General features: G+C 51.5%; 2 protein-coding genes and 1 long non-coding RNA gene across 8 annotated transcripts; 2 read left to right on the top strand and 1 right to left on the bottom strand.

Moving 5' to 3' along the window:
- The first annotated feature begins 1196 nt into the window (after positions 1-1196).
- LOC122205978 lies at positions 1197-3827 on the top strand. The gene is made up of 3 exons (XR_006196325.1): positions 1197-1571; positions 3243-3334; positions 3741-3827. It is a non-coding gene; the product is annotated as an uncharacterized LOC122205978 (long non-coding RNA).
- A 945-nt stretch (positions 3828-4772) lies between these two features.
- Positions 4773-13129, top strand: TMEM97 (transmembrane protein 97). The gene is made up of 3 exons (XM_042914667.1): positions 4773-5005; positions 10608-10752; positions 11818-13129. The coding sequence occupies exons 1-3, from the start codon at positions 4880-4882 to the stop codon at positions 12075-12077; spliced, it is 531 nt and encodes a 176-aa protein (XP_042770601.1). The 5' UTR covers positions 4773-4879; the 3' UTR covers positions 12078-13129.
- Positions 13130-13233: 104 nt separating this feature from the next.
- Positions 13234-19823, bottom strand: IFT20 (intraflagellar transport 20). 6 transcript variants are annotated; one of them, XM_042914668.1, is made up of 6 exons: positions 19655-19819; positions 16274-16516; positions 15980-16108; positions 14732-14817; positions 14093-14196; positions 13234-13644 (listed from the first exon to the last, which is right to left on the bottom strand). In XM_042914668.1, the coding sequence occupies exons 3-6, from the start codon at positions 16104-16106 to the stop codon at positions 13563-13565; spliced, it is 399 nt and encodes a 132-aa protein (XP_042770602.1). In that variant the 5' UTR covers positions 16107-16108; positions 16274-16516; positions 19655-19819; the 3' UTR covers positions 13234-13562. The 6 variants fall into 6 exon arrangements, with proteins under 6 accessions (XP_042770602.1, XP_042770604.1, XP_042770607.1 ...); XM_042914670.1 differs by having other exon boundaries at positions 16274-16458; XM_042914673.1 differs by having other exon boundaries at positions 16274-16322; positions 19655-19804.
- Positions 19824-19885: the final 62 nt, after the last annotated feature.

Below are 19885 nucleotides of genomic sequence, written 5' to 3'. Positions count from 1 at the left end.
CGGGCTCTGTGCTGACAGCTCAGAGCCCGGAGCCTCCTTCGGATTCTGTCTCCCTCCCTCTCTGCCCCGCCCCCGCTTGTGCTCTCCTCTGAGTCTCTCTCTCTCTCTCTCTCTCAAAAATAAACATTAAAAAAATTAAATAAATCAAAATCAGTGCAAAAAGATCTATGAACAACAAAATAGCCACATTTTAAACCTAGCCTTTGTGAATTGACCTCCACCTGCTCTGCCCCTCCTCCCAAGTTCACAGGTTCTTGGACCTGAAAAGGAGGTAATCACTCAAAACAGCTGGCCAGAAGCCTTCTGCCTCAGGGAAACCTACAGATCTCAAGAGATCACTCTGAATCCCCACCCCCCCTCCTCCGCAGCCTCCTTGCTACACCTCTAGCACCAATAGAATCTTAGTTGGTCTTTTTTTTTTTTAAGTTTATTTATTTTGAGAGAGGCAGAGACAGCACGTGAGCAGGGGAGGGGCAGGGAAAGAGAGGGAAAGACAGAATCCAAAGCAGGCTCCGCCCTGTCAGCCCAGAGCCCAACGCGGGGCTCGAACTCACAAAACTGAGCTCATCACCTGAGGCGAAACCAGAATCGGCTGCTTAACCAACTGAGCCACCCAGGCGCCCCAGAATCTTAGCTTCTGTTAATGGACGTTTTGGTTTTGAGGCGTGAAGCCATCAGCTGACTCTACGGCCACAGTGGCTTTCCCGGTCTCATCATTTTCCGTTAGCCGGTGACAATCTCCATGCGGCAGGACGCTTTCATATCTCGTCCCCTCAACAAGGACTCCAGCTCTGCGTCAGTAAAATGAAGATAGGGAACCCACAGCCTAGCAGCAAAGGTGCGCGGAGACATGCGCTCAGATCAACACTGGTGCGAAAGGAACAAACGTGTCACCGAGAGTGGTACAGACAGGCTCAGAGCCGGCAGCGGTGACACCAAATAGAGGCCAGCAGCGGGGGAAGGCCTTTGGCCCTTCAAATATGCCGGGCTGGGGGAAGTGTGGGTGCATTTTAAGTAGATGGGAAAGTGAACCGAGAGCGGAGAACTACAGTTGCTTCCGGAAGGAAAGCAGCGGGGTCCCTTCCTCGGAGCGCCTCTCGCGCTAGAATTCCACTTCCCACCACCGCGGGGGCGCTGCTGGGCTAACGGTGTTTGTCTCATCACAATACGAGTGATTTCCAGAAGGTGCTGACGACCACTGCCACTGCTCACTCAGAAAGACAGGGTGACAGCTCAAGACCCCCTCTTTTTTTCTTTTTTCTTAAGCCACTCTTTGACTTACTCTTTGCTTTGGGTGAGGGAATCCGCTGATCGACGGCCGTGTCCTCCCTCCTCCCCAGACCAATCTGCCTCCTACCACTTCTCTGACCTCCAGTTTAGAGCGGCAGTGCCCCCCACTGAAGGAATTTCAAACAGAAGACAGCAGCTGCACGGAGATTTTTTTTTTTTTTTTTTTTTTTTTTGGACCGAAGAGCCCTGCGGGGAAAGTGCTTGGCCTTGAAAGTCTTTATCTACAGATAACAAACTTGGCTGGGTGAGAGGTTTTCTGAGGAACACTCACATGAGCAGCTGTACGCTTACCACGTTCCCGGGGAAATCCCAGCGGGGGGAGGGGAGGGGGGTGGCCCCCACACACTCTCCCCTGCCCCCCCCAGCAAGCAGTTCTAATCCGCGGGGAGTACAGCCTAAGTGGGGCCGCCTTGTCCTGGGAGCCACCTTTGGGGGCGGGGCAGAGCACACCTTGCCAGGTCCCTCCGGAGTAACGCGTAGAGTGCTCCACCTGCGCAACAGGCCCTGGGTTGCCAGGACTTTGTGTTCTGGCAGCCTTCAAGCCACCCCACAAGGAACCTTCACCTCCCTCCCCTGCTATGCTCCCCTTCCAGCCGGCTCTTGACTGTCCTCCGTAGTAAACACCCCCTCCTGTCCGGAGCCCAGACCCCTCCTCCCAGGCCCCCTCCTCCCAGACCCCTCAGCCTTCACCGCCTGCCAGAACTGACACCTGACTCCCCCGCTCTCCAAGGTCTCGTCTTCCCCACAGCCCTCCCCCCTGTTGGCTGTTCATTTTTTTTCACACACCAGCCTCCCTGCTCCCCAAGGCCACAACCTCCGCTCTCTGAGGTTTGAGCCATGCCTTGGCCCATGCCCACCTCCTCCTGGGTGCTCTCCTGACTCTACCTTGGCAACAGCCTTCTCACCCCCATCCCAGGTGGTCTTCACCGTCCATCCATCCAGCACCTTGGGCTCTCTGTCCCTTGACTCCATCTCCAAACACCTTCCCCTCCTCTCCATTTCGGCCCACACCTCCCCCTGCACGGAACCTCTTCCCAACACCAGGAATTCGGACATCGTGCCCCCCTGTCATAATTTCCCAACCCTCTGGCCTCTTCATCCGGTGACTCCCACCCTGCCAGCACTGCCTCCTCGGCCTCACGTTCATTCCCTTCTCCGCCTTCTCCCAGGCTGCCAGCCCCTCTGGCCCACGGGGCTTCCTCCCCATCCAGCTTGAAACGCATGTTCCACCTCTTCAATCCACCCTTCTCATCCAACGTCTCAAAATCACCAGTGTGTTTCTTTTAACTCTTTTTGAAGTTTATTTGGTGGGGGAGGGGGAGAGAGAGAGGAGAGAGAGAATCCCAACGGGGCTCTGTGCGCTCTCAGCACACAGCCCCAATGCGGGGCTTGATCTCACAAACCATGAGATCGTGACCTGAGCCGAGATCAAGAGTCAGTCGCTTCACCGACTGAGCCACTCCTCACCGATGTCTTTCCGAACCTCAGCCCTAGAGGAGTCAACAGCCTTTTTTCTTTTTTTCTTAGACAGAGAGAGAGAGAGAGAGAGAGAGAGAGAATGCTCATAAGCAGGGGAGAGGGGCAAAAGTAGAGAAAAAAACAACTTTTTTTTTTTGAGAAACAGAGAAAAATCTCAAGCAGGCTCCACGATCAGCACAGAGCCTGACACAGGGCTCAATCCCATGACTCTGGGATCAGGACCTGAGCAGAAATCAAGAGTCAGACGCTCAACAGCCTGAACCACCCAGGCACCCTCAACAGCCTTTTTGCTGAGGAGACCCCACCCTGGAGAAAAGCACACAGCCTCGGAGATTGGGCCTCCAGATCGTTGGCCACCCACCTCAGCTGGGCCCTCTACACTGCCACCAATCTCTCTGTTCTAGTGCCAAGGGGCCCGTCCTGGGGAGCACAGAGCTCCTCTGATTTAACCCTAACCCTCCCATTCTCTCCAGCTCCTCAGGGGCCTTGAGCCACATTTCCTGCTCTCTTCCCTCCTGCAAGGACAACCTTCCTCCCTCACCCGGAAACCTCAAACAGCATCTAAGTAAGTGAAAAGCGTTCTAGTCAATCTGAGAAATACGGAGGCCATCTCTGGAGCTCATCTCCCTCCAGCCACTGCCCCCTCTCTCTCCTCTCCTTCCTAACCGGTCTACACTCCCTGCCTCCCTTCCCCACCTCCTTACTCCCTGTCCTGTTGTCATGTGCCCCCTGCCTCCACCACACCTGTGCTCTCTCACAGGGCCACCGCAGGGGCCATTCAGTGTTGCTCTGACCCAGCTGACCCTCCTCCCCATCATGTTTGGGACATCACCCTCCTGTTGTGCACCTGTATCTCAGCCCCCTCCTCACCCCCCCACCCCCCAGGATGGAGCACCCTTAAGACAGGCCCTTTGCTCTCAACACCAACCGCCATCAAACGCGGATGCCCCACTATCTACATATCCAAACAGGTTCATCCAGCTGCCCCCAAGACTCCTCCACTCAGACGCTATGGAGACTGCTCAGTGTCAACACAGCCAGAACCCGATTACCGTCTCTTCAGCTCACTTCTGTGTCCCAGTCGGTGGGACATTCAGTGAATGGCTGGGCCCAGCGGGCAGTTAAAGATCAATATTTACAGAACCAGGGTCGCCTGGGTGGCTTAGGCAGTTAATGGCGGACTTTGGCTCCGGTCACGATCTCGCTGTTGGTGAGCTCGGGGAGTGCGAGCCCCGCATCCGGCTCTGCCCTGACGGTGTGGAGCCTGCTTTGAATTCTCTCTGTCCCACTTATGATCGCGCGCGCTTTCTCTCCAAGTAAATAAGTGAATTAAAAATATATATATTTGCAGAATGAATAAATCCTCCCTCATTCATCACAGCCAATCCCTGCCCCAGCCAAGACCCGCCCATCCTCTTGCTATATCCCTGTGCTTCTTGCTTAATTGAAGTTGGCTCTCCCCTAGGCAGCCTTCAGAAGGCTTCCAGGCCCCTCAGGTTCGGCGGGGCTGGGACCTTGCGAGTGTTCCCACGGCCCGTGAACGTCGCACCACCGCGCGGATCACAACGCGCTATGCGGCCGGCCCTGGTCTGCGGCAGCTGGGCTGCATTAGGGGCTCCACTTCCACCAGCGCCCGTGGCCCAGCACACAGGAGCCGCTCAGTAAGCGTTACTCCTTTGCACTGGAGAATGGAGTACTGGATGAAAGGGACCACAGCGCGCCACGCAGTCGGCGGCCAGGCCCGGCGGGCATCAGCCCCCGCACTCCCAGTTCAGTCTGCACGCCGCAAGCCCGAGAGCCGTCCCACGCGGCGAGCGAGGAACCCCGCCCCATTCCACGCGGCGCCCCCAACGGCCAATGGAAATGGTCTGGGGTGGCACCTCCTCTACACGCTATACTTGTACGAGCCAATGGGCGTGCGCTACGGCGAGCGCCGCTCCCGCCGGGGCTTTGCAGCCAGCCAATGGGAGTGGCCGACGTAGCCCTCTCGGGGGCGGGGCGGGTAGTCAGGGCGCGGAGTCCTGGGACGCGGCGCGGGTTGGGCCCACTTCCCACGTCGGCTTTCCGGGCTAGTGCGGCATCCGCTCGTCACCGGCGCAACCAACCGAAAATGGGGGCTCTGGGCGTCCGGCGCGGTCTGGAGTGGCTGCTGGGCCTCTACTTCCTCTCCCATGTCCCCATCTCTCTGCTCTTGGACCTGCAGGTGGTGTTGCCGCGCGAACTCTACCCCGTCGAGGTGAGGGCGACGGTCGGTCCAGACGGCCGGTCGCTGAGTTTGGGGCCCCTCCGCGCATTGCGATCGTTCCCCGGCGTCCCCAAGACCTCCCCTCCCCCGCTCGCCGCCCAGCCAGGGTTCTGCCCCCCTTTCCCTCCCTCCCTTCTTAGGTCCTGCCCGTGCCCCAGCCTCTCCTCACCCTTCATCTCGACGTCTTGCTTGGGGTTTTCGATGGTCCGGACCATTATCCCAAGCTGCTTGGGGCAGACACGTTGGTCCTTTTAAAGACAGTTCTTCCCTGGGTATGCGTAAGGCTCTCAACACCCCACCTCTGGTCACTTGTATTTGAGGGAAGTAGCCTGGATGAACCAGTGTCTCAATCACGTGTTGGATTTGTGTGTTCTTTGAAAGAGCTTTAAAATAACGTGTAATCCCAAAGCAATAGTGCAGGTAGCATTAGACCCATAACACAGGGCATTCACGGATCGTCATTGCTTCGGTCTTAGGATCCAGCGACTTCGAAAGCTGGTAAGTAAATTAACGACACCTTTTCAAATCAGCCCTTTTAATTAGGTTCGAGTAAGAATGATCACCTGACTAGAAATAGAGGCGAGAAGCCCCATTTCCTCGTTGTTAATGAGTATTCTTTACCCCAAAGTTTGCTTTAATGCTTTTTGTTTCTTCAGAGCCACCGTTTTACTTTACCTGGTCCTTTCACCTCTGGACCCTGTAACCTTCTCCCGGGGAGCTCCTGTCCTCAGTTCTGTGCTTCTCCACATTGTGTGCAGAACTGTGGGCAAGACTGACTTGTCTACCCGTTTCCCTTTAGGTGCTTTTTCTCTGCAGAGCGGGGGTGGGGGTGGGGGTGCTTCACCTGAGGTCCCTGAACCCCTGGGGTATACCATGGGGTATGCAAAACTGTGTGGGCCTTGTGGTTTCTGGGAGGAGAGTCACAAGCTCACACATACAGGGTATATTAGTTTCCCGTTGCTGCTGTAACAAATTACCAGAAACATGATGGCTTTAAACATTTGTTCTCTTACAGTTTTGGAGGTCACAAGTTGAAAATGAATCTCGCAGGCCTAGGGGAATCTTTGAAGGTCCTAGGGGAGAATCTGTTCCTTGCCTCTTCCAGTCTGGTGGCTGCCAGTGTTCCTTGGCTTGTGGCCCTATCACTTCGGTCTCTGCCTCTGTCATCATTTGGCCGCCTTCTCTTCTGTAATCCAGTCTCCCTCTGCCCCACTTTTAATTTTTTTTTTTTTAACGTTTATTTATTTTTGAGACAGAGACAGAGCATGAATGGGGGAGGGGCAGAGAGAGAGGGAGACACAGAACCGGAAGCAGGCTCCAGGCTCTGAGCCATCAGCCCAGAGCCCGATGCGGGGCTCGAACTCACAGACCACGAGATCATGACCTGAGCTGAAGTCGGACGCTTAACCAACTGAGCCACCCAGGCGCCCCCCCTCTGCCCCACTTTTATACAGACACTTGTGGTTACGTTTAGAGCCGACCAGGTAGTCAGCATAACCTCCCATCTCAAGACTCAAAACCCTTACCTTAATCACATCTGCAAAGTCTCTTTGGCCCTATAAAGTTACGTTCAGAGCTTCCAGAGATTAGGAACTTTGGGGACTGTTACTCGGCCTGCCACACAGACCCAGGTAGCACCCGCTTTCTCAGCAGGTCGCCACCGCTCTGCACCAGCCATTAGTTGCCTTGAAGAAAGGAGCCTTGTCTGTGGTTTTCAGAGTCTGTGTGGCCAACAAAACTCAGGCAGGCTGCCTGTTTAGTGTTTGGCGTGATGAGTCCCTTTAATAACTGGGCACTTAACGTTAGTTACTCCAGGTTACTCCGGACTTAACAGCTGGTGCTTTCTTGATCTCTTCTGAATATGCCGTTCCCACAGGTTCTTGCCTACCACCCCCAAATACAGTTCAAATGTGTCCAGCATCATAAAGACCCCATTTCAGCTTATCTCTTGGATTTGGTAAAGTTTTCTCAGTTTTAATGTTGACTTACTGTAAAAGGTCAAGGGCCATTGCAAGTGGGACCTGGCCAGAAATTGTGTATGTCTGTGTCTTTCTATCTGATGCTGTTTGAAGGTGTTGGCGACACGGGGGGGATCCAATTTTGGAAGGGCTGTTGTCTCTCTTCACTCTTGTTGCTTTGGAGTTGAGATTGATGGTTTTGTTGCTTCGTTATGGGGAAAATAATAGTAAAAACCTTGAGGGATTCTCAGATTCTCTTTGAAAAAATGCCCAATCTTCACATCTGTCGTGTTTTTCTTCCCCAAATAGAAGGAATTTTCTCCTAGAACTAAAATGCTTGTGGCGATCCCATAATGGTTGGGGCTGATCTTCCTTGGTTTGAACCGGTCAATACTTGGAAAAACTCTTACTCTGAAACAAAAAGAATTTAGTTTGGATTGGAACATGGAGAGGATGGGGAAGGCATTGCGCAGTATCGTTTGCAGCTGGTAGCATTGGTTCTGTTTAAGGTGAGCGTCTGGGTGTGAAATCAGCCTGTGCTCATCCTAAGGTAGAAAAGTGCGGGATTGTTCAGTGGCAATTCCTGGTTTAGAAATTCTGGTGCCAGGGGTGCCTGGGCGGCTCAGTCAGTTAAGCAACCGGCTCTTGGTTTCGGCTCAGGTCATGATCTCACGGTTTGTGAGTTCACGCCCTTCAATCCCAAGCAGGGATACTCTCATTCTCTATCTCTCCCCCTCCCCACCTTCCCGCTCACGAGCCCGCACATGCGCGCTCTCTCTCAAATAAATAAACTTTATCAAAGAAATAAACCAAAAAATGGATTGTGGCCTTAAAAATGTAATATAATCTATTTTAAAAAATCCCTGTTTATAGGCCAGGTCAGTAGTTTAATAGATACCAATGGTAAGTGGAGTCCAATGTGTCAGGTATAGGGGTGCCTGGGTGGCTCAGTCAGTTAAGTGTCCGACTTCGGCTCAGGTCATGATCTCGCGGTTCCTGAGTTCAAGCCCCGCGTCGGGCTCTGTGCTGACAGCCTGGAGCCTGGAGTCTGCTTTGGATTCTGTCTCCCTCTCTCTCTGCCCCTCCCCTGCTCACACTCTGTCTCTCTCAGAAATAAATAAAAATTAAAAACAGAAAATGTGAGTCAGGTAATAAACCATTTTGGGGGACTTACCTAATAAGAGTAGTTCTTAAGGACCAGTTGCATGCTGCGCTCTTAATAGGATTAAACTTGAATTTCTCCACATGCGTGTTAAGTTCAACTAAGTAATTGTAAGATTTACTCTGTGCTTGCCATTGTTCTAAAGACCGTGTACATTAACTCATTTAATCTTCCCATTAGTGAAGTAGGTGCTATAATTGGGAAGCAAGTTCAGTGAGATTTAAGTGCTTTGCCCAACGCCCGCCCCCAGAGCCCTTCACTCTACCAGGGGCCTGCGGTTTGCTTTCCCTCAGCCCTTAGTCCAGGTCCTTTCCGGCAGCATGCGGCTCGCGGGCGACTGTGGGCGGGCGCTAGGATCCTAATTGATGACCTACAAGAGCTGGTTGAGTTTTGCTGATCTCATCCTGGATTTATGAAATAGACTGTATACAAATGGAACAGAAAATGAAATCAAACCAGGATGCCTTTTAAATTTCTACGGTAAATCTTGACAGCAGGTCATTCCCTCCAATATTTTTTTTTTTAATTTTTTTTAACGTTTATTTATTTTTGAGACAGAGAGAGAGCATGAACGGGGGAGGGTCAGAGAGGGAGACACAGAATCCGAAACAGGCGCCAGGCTCCGAGCTGTCAGCACAGAGCCCGATGCGGGGCTCGAACTCACGGACCACGAGATCATGACGTGGGCCGAAGTCGGCCGCCCAACCGACTGAGCCACCCAGGCGCCCCCCCCCCCCCCAATATTTTTTAAAGAAAATCTGGAGAGCAAAAAAAGGATCTCCAAAAACATTTGGCTCAAGTTGCTTGTTGCACAGACGAGGAAATAGAGCCCAGGAGAGGTGCAGTGACTTAACCTTTATGAATTTTTTTCTGCCACCTTACCGTCCTGAAGAGTGCCTAGAAGGAAGCTAAGGGTATTGCTGTGAGTTTCAACTTCAGATCAAGTACAAATTAGACATCACCCGGTCGATAAACTGGTAATCTAGCCAGAGCCTTTCTGAAATTAATATCATGCTAACAGAATGTTTGTTTCTGGATATTTGCTTAAAGCTCAGCTTCAGTGGTGAGGCCTTGGTTTCACAATGGTGAGCCTTTATCTTTTGACTAAAAATTAACAGGAAAAATATTGCAATGGAAAAAAATGGCTTTTCCACTGCAAGCTAAATCTTTACATTGGAAGTTCCCTTTATTTGCTGTAATTTGATATTTTATATATATATATATATATTTAGCTTTGGAGACAGGTGTGGCAGGACAGCGCCATCTCCAGGATGTAAACTGTGACAGACCTTTGGTAGTCCCATGTGATGCGGGGGAGCCCTACGCTTTGGGCCCTTAAAGGCACAGAATGGGCAACCTCTAATCTTTCTGCTTCCTTCCTCTGCTGGTAGCCATGGGTCTGCATCTTTTTTTTTTTTTTTTTTTTTAGAGAGAGGAAGCACACGCGAGCACATGAGTCGGGGAGAGGGGCAGAGGGAGAGAGAGAATCTTAAGCAGGCTCCATGCTCAGCTGGGAGCTGGCGCGGGACTCAGTCCCACAACTCTGGGATCATGACCTGAGTGAAAAATCAAAAGGCGGTCGGTCACTCAACCGACTGAGCCACCCAGGCGCCCCTGGATCTGCATCTTTTGATTTAACAGTGTAATCAGAGGAGGGTGGGCCCCAAGCTAGAACCAGGACTGCTAACCCTCAGGTCTTGACAGCCTAGAAGCTCTACAGTTTGTGGTTGGGGCAGTTTGTTCTCCAGATGTCCTGTGGGTCTCCTAAAAGAGAACTCTTCAGAACTACAGTAGTTAAGAATGACGAGGAACTTGAGATTTAGGGATTCAGTTGTCTGAAAGTGCATCTTTTTTTTTTTTTTTTTTAAACATTTATTTATTTTTGGGACAGAGAGAGACAGAGCATGAACGGGGGAGGGTCAGAGAGAGAGGGAGACACAGAATCTGAAACAGGCTCCAGGCTCTGAGCTGTCAGCACAAAGCCTGACGCGGGGCTCGAACTCACGGACCACGAGATCATGACCTGAGCCGAAGTCGGACGCTCAACCGACTGAGCCACTCAGGCGCCCCTGAAAGTGCATCTTAAAGAGGTTAAACTTCTCTCCCTTCCGTTCTAGGCCCCCCCCCCCCCGAAAAAGACAAAGAAACTCAGTTCATTTCTGTATTTGAGGCAGTCTGGCCCTCGGAGCTTGGTGTGCAGCTGCTGTTAAAGGACAAATGTTAGGATGGTTTTCACAGCCGTTGGCTGACATACAGGGCTAGTGTTACCCGGAGTCACGAACGGGTAGCAGAGGGGCTGGAAGAGCTGAGGAAGGCTTGGAGGAGGGAACATTCGAGTCAGAGCTAGGGAGTCTTTAGGAAGGGGCCATCTAGGCTGCCTCGGGGCTGGGCAGTGAGGGACTCTTCGGGGGTTGGAGCGGCCAGCCTGTCCTGCCAGGTGGCTGTGTTCAATGTGCGCGTTCTCTCTCCTCAGTTGAGAAACCTGCTGAAGTGGTACGCCAAGGAGTTCAGAGACCCTCTGCTACAGGAACCCCCAGCGTGGTTTAAGTCCTTCCTGTTTTGCGAGCTCGTGTTGCAGCTGCCTTTCTTCCCCATAGCAGCCTATGCCTTCTTCAAAGGTTGGTAACTGGAAAATCCCACTTTTGCCCTGATACCCAGTCCCGGAAATCTTTGGGGGAAGTCTCTCAGAGGAGAGTGATCCCTGTAGTTTGAGGGTCACCTAGGGTGGGGTGGGAATGGCCAGATCTTGTAAAGGGACATCAGCGTGGCTCAGGTGGATGCCTGTGTGGGTAGCTGAGCCGAACGACTGTCACCTGGAGATCTCTCCTACACCTGAGGCTGCTTCAAGATCGAACTTGTTCCTGTTTATTGTCTTTTTTTTTTTTTTTACCCCTGCAGAATTTATCATTAGCTTTTATTTTTCTGATTTGGGGAGCACCATACTGGCTTTTCAGCGGTAGCATCAGGCTAATCCCTGAAGGGCTTAACTTCTCATTTATTCTTACAGTGTTCCCGTGTGACTTAATGCTTTTAGAAAGACGGGGGCCATACTAACGTACATGATAACTAAGCTCATACAACCGGTTTCCCACTGGAGCTCCCAAATCCATCTCAGCAGAATCTGTTGATCTTCTCACCTGTATATATAATTATTTAACAGATGCTGCGGGCAGGCCCTTCCCCCTGCCTTTTAGGCCAGACTGGCGTAGATCGTAATGGCCGTTTTACTGCCCTAGAGTTTTTCTTGCTTTCTTTTTTTTTTTTAATTTTTTGTTTTTGAAAGAGAGAGAGAGCGAGCATAAGTGGGGGTGGGGCAGAGAGAAAGTGGGATAGAGCATCCAGAGTGGGCTCGGTGTTGACAGCAGAGAGGACTCAGACTCGTGAACCCCGAGATCATGACCTGAGCTGAAGTCAGACACTTAACCGACTGAGCCACCCAGGCGCCCCACTAGAGTTTTTCTGAATTAAGTTCCAACCCCCACCCTTGGCGCTTTAGCAGCCGGTGGGCTAGAGCCCCAGCTTTGTGCATTAGGAGATACTAGAACACATCCGGTTTTCCATTTGTTTGTACTTGGAAAGGAGGTAGATTCAGTGGAAAGGGAGCAAGCGTGGAGACTGGCGTGGGCGCCCCTGGAGTCGTGGACATACCTAACGCTTACCTCTTTCTCTTCCCCCAACTTCAGGAGGCTGCCGGTGGATCCGCACCCCTGCAATCATCTACTCCGTTCACACCATGACAACTTTAATTCCAATTCTCTCCACATTGCTATTTGAGGATTTCTCCAAAGCCAGCGGTTTCAAAGGACAAGGACCTAAGACTTTCCACGAACGACTAACCCTCGTATCTGTCTATGCCCCCTACTTTCTCATCCCTCTTATGCTTCTGCTTTTCATGTTACGGAGCCCCTACTACAAGTATGAGGAGAAAAGAAAGAAGAAATGAGAGAAATGACCACTGGCCCGGCGGGAGATGCCCACAGGGCAGTTTCCTATTGGACCCGGTATGCAGAAAACTGCTCAGAACCCATGTTTTTCGGTAGCGTTCGAACCACACCAGCAACACACAAGAGCAAGACACTGGCAGGAGCCCCATCAGACCCTCCCCTTCTGAGAACACTGGCACCAACGGACCAATCACCTGAGGACGGACAGGGGGGTGTGGGCTGGGTTATAGGGAGGTGGAGCCAAATACCTCACTGTGTACCCAAGTTCCACTGGGAGCAGGACCAGACCAGAAACTGGATAAACTTCTAAGACACGTGGCCTGCTTGGCATGTTCACGAGTCGCTTGACCCACAACGTACAGGTGACTAAACCCTCGATTCATGACTCTCTACAGCGTGTCATTAATCAGCAAAATGAAGAGTGGGATGTTTCAGGCCATTTTTAAGTTTAAAACTGTGACTTTAATATTCATTAAAAACGATATCCTGTTTTTTTTGCCTCCCCCTCTGGTGGGGGGGAAAGGTCCTGTAAGAGGTTTAGACTTGGGTTTTGCTCAACGGTTAGCTCTGGCCTGACTTTCAGAAATGGGTTACGCTGGAAGGTGTTTTCTTTCTGTCTTAAACGGGTCATCCCAGAAAAGATTTTAAGTCTCCTTAAAGACCTTAGTCTTCTGTTTTTACAGACCACCTGACATAAGTCCCGCTCTGAGGTCTAGTGTCTCAAACCTGTTCTGGAAGTGTGCTTCCGGGGGGAATAACGTCACTTCCCTGATAGTTTTGTCATCATTCCTGGCTTGTTCTCTAAGTAGAGGGGCAGCTGGGGGGCCTGACGTGTCCGTGGTGTAAATACAGGAGCTCTTCGTTGGTGTTCCTTAGTTTTCTCTAAATATGTGCTCAAGGCCAACTCAAAAACAAAAACTCAGTGAATGCATGGAAGATGGTAACTGGTCCTTCCTCTTTTTATCTGTTTTGCTCACAAGTCATAATGGTCTGATTGATGGGGTATCATCTGACACCTGTGTCCGGTCCCAATAAAGGTAGCTGCTGACGACTGTCTGCTTCGTTTCGTGGCCTGGGGGCTAGAGCGTCCGGGGTTCCCTTACAAAGTGTTCCGTGTACACTTCAAGGGCAGCAGAAAAGAGGCAGATCAAGCCATTTGAAAACAATAATTTATTGCTCTTCCTTTGAAAGCTTTGTGACTTTACAAAAAAAAAAGGGTCAAAATTTACAGACTGCTCAGTTCAGGCTAAGAGTGCCAAGAGGTGAGAGCCTGGACCACTGTGGCCACAGGGTAACTGCCCAGCAGATGTTCGCTGACATTTCCAACAAGCCCCCCAGACTTGCTTACTGCCTTCAGAGATGCTGCGTTTTTTCCACACCATCTCTCAGGACATACTTGGGTCATTGGTCAAGTCACTGGATTGGTACAGAGGTTTTTTGGGTTTTGTTTTTTGCCCGGCCTGCTATAAAATGAAATTTTCAGTTCATTTCTGAAAAATAAATTGGTCAATAAATTCATTTTGTTCTGCTTCTACTTTACACAAAGCTTCATATTCAACCCGATACCTGAAAAACAAAATTGTTACAAGCCCTAAAAATGGATGAAATAAACCGTGGACTTAATTCTTCTAGAGAAGAATGTAAGCGATTTAAACGATCCCAAGAAATGGTGTGAGTTCATAATGAAGAAGTTGGGGTGAGAAAGAAAGAAAGAGGCAAAGCCCAACCCAGGGCCACCCGTGAGAAGTCTCCAGGTCTTAGCCAGTTTCATGGACTCGCTACCGGAGCCTTCTAGCTCCCAGACCACTAGAGGTGGTTTTGTATTAATAAATGTCCTTTTTCCTTCTCATTAAACAGGCCTTGACTTTATTTTTTTAAGTCTTCAAGTCAGATGGCAAGTGGGACCCTGTTCCCGAGAGGACAATGGTGAAGAATAAGGACAAGAGGTGGCCACTCGAAGGAAGAATAGAACTGCAGTCGAGCAAAGAACTTTCTTTACACCCTCACCTCTTACCTTTCAAGCTGCATTTTCTTTTCTGCTATTAGGGCTCGGAGTTGCTGCTGTTGGGCCTCCCTCTGCTTTGCTATAGATTTGAGCAAGTTCCGAGCACCAATGGCCTAGAAAGAAGGTCGTGGCTCCGTTAAAACCATCTTCAGCTAAGTCCTCAGCCGAGGGAGGGCCACTCGGGGGCGGTCTCAGTGCCCAGCCGGGGACAGACCGTCGAGCCCCAGAGCTTCTGGAATAACCTGATGAGACCTGCATCACAGCTCAGGGGCAGATCCGCGAGTCCCCCCGCCCCCGGAGTCTGGCACACGGGTGCCAGTGGCCCCTCTGGTGCACCATTGAGCCCTGTCCTTTGCCGGGTCACTGACCCCCCCCCCCCCCCATATGCCTTCTTCACTTACAAAAGCATAAGACCACCCATCTCAGCGATGTGAACATGAAATGATGACAGTGTACTAGCATAAAAGAGTTCGACTAGCGGAAAGAGTTGACTGGGAATTGTTACTTAGAATCCCGTTTTACTTAAAGAAAATAATCCCATCCCCTACCCCCCCCCCCCCCCCCCCAGCAAGAAAAAGTCCAGCGGGCAGGAGGAGAGGCTGGTGAACCGTGTCCCAGGCCAAGATGGAGAAGGCACGCTCTTCTTACCTTCATCTTCTCGTTTTCTGCTTCTTTTGCCAGTTGGTCAACAAGCTCAATTAAACCACCAACTATTTTCTGAAACTGGCCAATTTCTTTTAGGGGAAGAACAGAAAACAAAATGTTTTATTTTCTCTGCATCATCACTCCCTTCGTGTTCCCTTGTGGCGAGAGCCGGGCTAATGTGTGTCCGAGCGGTTTGACGCACGGGCCTCGAGTCTTCCACCCTTGGTCTAAACCCAGAGGAGGGTGGCCAGGCGCTCAGAGCTGGAGCAGGGCACACTTGGACCTTGAGTCCCAACTGAGCCAGCCGGTGACTGTTGACCTCTGTCTGTGAGGCTCCCGGTGGCCCATCCTCCACACGGACTCCATCCTGCCCTCCCCAGGAGTGACAGGAAGCTCAAGGGGCATGTCCCCAGAAGGACGGACTCAGGACGTGAACACGGTCTCCTGACTGGCCACAGATACGGCCCTAGGTTTCAGTTAATGGTGGTGGTGGGGGCAGGGGTTTGCCCGCGGAGGGCAGAGCTAATAAAGAGCTCAAAGCATTCAGGTGCTAATCTCCCATTCGCTTTTTTCAACGTCCTTGGGTGTGGGGGGACCTCGTCCTACTGAGGAGTGAACTAGGACCCAGGGAGGAGGGACGGCATGCAGTCAGAAGACTGGCAAGGGAGCCCAAGCTACCTTTCACCAGCCAAGCTCTCTGCAGACCATGGAGTGCCCAGAAGGCTCAGAAATCCCTGCTTTAACCACACGTGCTCTGTATTCGCTGCTCTCGGGTGTTCGCCTCCTGGGACAGGAGGTGTCCTGGGTATCCAGCTAAAATAGGACTTCGTGGAGTCTGTTGAGCTACTTCTGGAGACTCCAGTTAATCAATTTTCACTCCAAGTGATGGTAATCCCGCGACTGAGAAAACTATTTCTTCCAAGAATCAGGAGTACCTAACTACTCCCACCCCCAAGCCACAGTTCTGCTTCCGTGAGGTTCAAGGTTTCTGAGAGGGAAGAAAAGCAACGATGGGACATCCTCCGCATCTCACCATTCATTTCGTTTGGTGCTCTGTGTGGGACCACATGGGCGCATTACAGGGCAGGCAGACGAGGTGGTTAGTACGTGGGAATTGATAAAGGCCGGGCGCCACTTCCAGGGAGCCACAGCTCCACTCTGGCAGGGACAAGGGCTGGGGGCTGGGCGGGGGCGGGACACAGTTGGAAGCTCAAAGCTGAGTGGCACCACGTCTCCCCAAATGACACTCACTGTCCACAAAGTCCTTGCACTCCTCCTTGAGCTCTGTGGTCTGCTGGGTAACCTCAGGGTCCAATACCCGCAGCTTGTTCAGCTCATCAAAGTGCAGCCCCGCTTCACCCAGGATGTCCTTGGCCATAGCTGTGAAGAAACCAGGCTGAATCCCCAATCGCTTCCCAGCCACCCAAGGAAATGCCTGCTCCCAGGCCAGCCCCGCTCCCGCCCCCAGACACCAACGCCAAAAACCCAGATGCTCTTCCTCCAAAGGCTCCCCCTTCCCTCTGCCTCCACCTCTCTGAGCCTCACCTGTTTCCCTTCCAGCTTCCCTAGAGGAGAGAAGTTCTGCTCTGAAGGGCTGAGAGTGGCAGCCAGGAGGAGGTGTGTCATAGGAGCAAGGGTCAGGAAAGAATAAAGTCCAGCTGCTTGTCACAGGCACCGTTCATTCAACACACATTTCTTGAGTGCCTTCTACAGGCCAACACTGCTAGATGCTGGGGGTACAAAGATGAGTGGAGCATGGTGCCCGCCCGGGAGGAGCGCATAGTTTAGCTGGAGGAAGACAGACACGTAAACTGAAAAGTACACTGTGTTAAGTGCGTTTACAGAAATATCGCGCAAGCGCTGGAGAACACAGCGGTCGGCTTGGGACGGAGGAGTCATATTTGAACTAAGCGTGAGAAGCCATAGCATATTTATCCCCAATTAGGTGCCCAAAAGGACACGAAAAAGCTTTTCAAATACAGTACTGGAATAACACCAAAAGCAAACGAGGAAAGCTGCGTGAATTAAAGATCAGAGTTAAAAAAGAAGCCGGGAGGAAGAACCTTACCCACAATGTCCGCCACAGGCTACTGTATGCTTGCCTGAACTAGGACTGCCGTTGGTTCAGTCTCTCTCCAGCAGAAAACACAAAAAGGAATGGCGTGTCAGCAAGCACATACCAAGTAAGGAGGCTGGGGAAAGGCATTCCAATCAGGGAAAATAGCACAGACACGAGCCTGAAGTCACTGAGCGGTCTAGAATATGGAAGGACCGAGGATGTAGCTGAAGAGGTCGGCTGGCGCCAGATCAGGAAGACCGTGTGCACCAAGCTAAGGCATTTGGGTTTCTTTCTGTGGGCAGGAGGACCAGCAGGGATATCTTTTCCCCTCCCAGGCCACCTTGAACTCCTGGGTCCAAAGGAAGCCTCAATTCCGGGAAACTGAAAACGCACCCTCATTCTGGCTCAAAACAAAACAAAACAAAACGGGCGCCTGGGTGGCTCAGTCGGTTAAGCATCTGACTCTTGGTTTGGCTCCGGTCATGATCTCACAGTTGGTGGGATCGAGCCCTGAGGAGGTGCAGAGCCTGCCTGAGATTCTCTCTCTCCCTCTCTCTCTGCCCCTCCTCCACTCACGCACACTCTCTCCCCTGCTCTCTCAAAAAACGAAGTAATAAACATTTTTTAAAAACCCTAAAAAAACTAAAAAATGAACATTAAAAAATAAAATAAACAAAAGGACACGCCCTGTCTACAAAAGGAGGCAATGCTACTTAGGGCTAGCCATTGGCTGCTATACCAATTCCAAGACCCCAGGTCTTCCAAAGGCTACCACCACCTGGTGCTGTGCCAGCCCTTTCCTCTGCCCCCACCTCCCCCAGCTGTTTTCCTTCTGGCTTCCTTAGAAAAGTTCTCTTCCACATGGGGTGACTGTGGGAGTAACTTTCCAGAGCAGGTATACCATAGGAGGAGCGATCGTTAAAAAAAGAATTCAGTCCCCCGGTTACCCGAACTGATTTTCAAGACAGCCAAAAATCCCGATTTATACATGAAATCTGACTTTGAAAGGAAAGCACTGAATTCAAAAATTTAAAGGCAATACCACATCCAACACTGTGGGCCAACAAATGCGTGTCTACAGACTGTCTGACTGTGGCCCAGGGCCTTTCGCCTACTGGAAGGAAATAGGCTAGCATCTTCCTTTTGAAACATTTTAATCATCCCAAGCTTCCTTTTATTTTATTTTATTTTATTTTATTTTATTTTATTTTTAATTTTTTAACGTTTATTTATTTTTGAGACAGAGAGAGACAGAGCATGAACGGGGGAGGGTCAGAGAGAGGGAGACACAGAATCCGAAACAGGCTCCAGGCTCTGAGCTGTCAGCACAGAGCCTGACGCGGGGCTCGAACCCACGAACCGCGAGATCATGACCTGAGCCAAAGTCGGCTGCTTAACCGACTGAGCCACCCAGGCGTCCCCCAAGCTTCCTTTTAATCAAGCTTTTTTTTTTTGTTTTTAATATAGTTGCCTCTCGAAGTACTTCTTTTTTATTTTTCAATTTTAATCAAGCTTTTTAAAAGGTCTGTCTTCCTGCTTTTTCTGTGACATTTACACATACAGTCTGAGCACTGAACACCTACCAGGTGATTAATCAGACCAACTGCTCTAGAAAGCTTCCAGTAACCCGAGGGAGCAAATAATCTGCTCCGACTGCCACTCCCGTCCCTGAGAGGAGGCATTTATTCAGAGACACCTTCTGAGTCCCTGCTCTGGAGACAGAGTAGTGAAGAAGATGCTTCAGTTCCTGACCTCTGGACAGAGAGCAAACAAATAACCACAAATTGTGACAACAGTATGAGGAAAAGCACTGGGTGAAGATCCTGAAGCTAAAAGAAATGTAATGCCTTCCAAGAACCCAAAGCCTAGTGTGGTTAAAACCCAGTGAACAGGGGGAGTGCGGAACAGGGTAAGTCTAGATGGGGAGGCCAGCGCTGGTTCATGGAGGGCTCTGAAAGCCGCAGTCAGGAGCCCGGATTTTATCATAAGGGTAGCGGGCAGCCAGCAGATTCTCAGCAGAGTGGTCCTATCTGCCTTTTGGAATGATCACTGTGACCTAGGATGGAGAATGAATTGGAGGAAACAGAAGAGGGAGGCTACACCTACCTTGGTTCATCACTGTAACCCTGGCATCTAGCACGGTGCCTGCACATACCGAGTGCCTGCACTCAGCAAATGTTTGTGGAATGAATGTGGAAACAGAGAAGGCTCTTACAGTAACGAAGGCTTGGAGCTGAAGCAAAGGGTTCCAATTTGCGACGTTATGTAAGCCGAGCTGATAGCATTTAGTAAAGGACTGGATGAACGTAGGAGTTTGGGGATGAGGGAAGGAAAGAGGCAAGATTTCCATGTATCTGGCTTGAGCGCCAACTGGATGTTTGGAGGGCAGAGTTGAATGAGATGGATAGGACCGGAGAAGGAGGGTAGGGGGAGGGTTCCCAGCCAACTATCAGATTCTTTTCCAACTCCCACCACACGTGCGTGTCTGAGCATCTGCGGAACACCGGGCACAAGAGCCGCATGGAGCTCCCAGAAGATGACAGCGGCGACACTCTCCGCCCCAGTTCCACTCCCCGCACTGGAGGCGCCGTCGGCGGGGTGGGGGGAAGGGGCACGGGACATACATACACAGTTAGGAAGACCTGGGTGATGGAGCTGGCTGTCCACACTACGCAAGCGCCTTGAACTTATCTGAGCCGCAGTTTCCTCACAAGACCGTTGCGAGCATCAGCGCGTTAAGTTCCAGGCCCAAGCTGGGTGTAACACCGCTCGCAAAGAACCGCGCGGAATCCCCACGTTTCTTTCGGCCTGTCAGATTCACTCGCCCCGGGTCCGCCCGCGTCCCCCGGGCCGCAGTCACTGCCTACCTGCCAACCCCGTACCGGCGGCGCGCTGCGGCCCGGGCTGATTCCGACAGGCAGCTTCTCTCCCCGGTTAGCGGCAGCCGGTGCCTCGCCCGCCGGACTCAGCCGCTGCCACGGATACAGGACCTGTTTACCCACAACGTCATTACCTGACTGCGGAAGCACTTACCCCGCCCAGCCCGCAGAGCCTGCTGGGAAACAGAGGCCCGCGAGAAGGGTCGGCTGCCTACAAGA

Source organism: Panthera leo, chromosome E1 (assembly GCF_018350215.1).
Source record: "Panthera leo isolate Ple1 chromosome E1, P.leo_Ple1_pat1.1, whole genome shotgun sequence".
Taxonomy (NCBI): Eukaryota; Metazoa; Chordata; class Mammalia; order Carnivora; family Felidae; genus Panthera; species Panthera leo.
The sequence above is the reverse complement of the archived record's forward strand: the minus strand, read 5'-3'. Positions and strand labels throughout refer to the sequence as shown.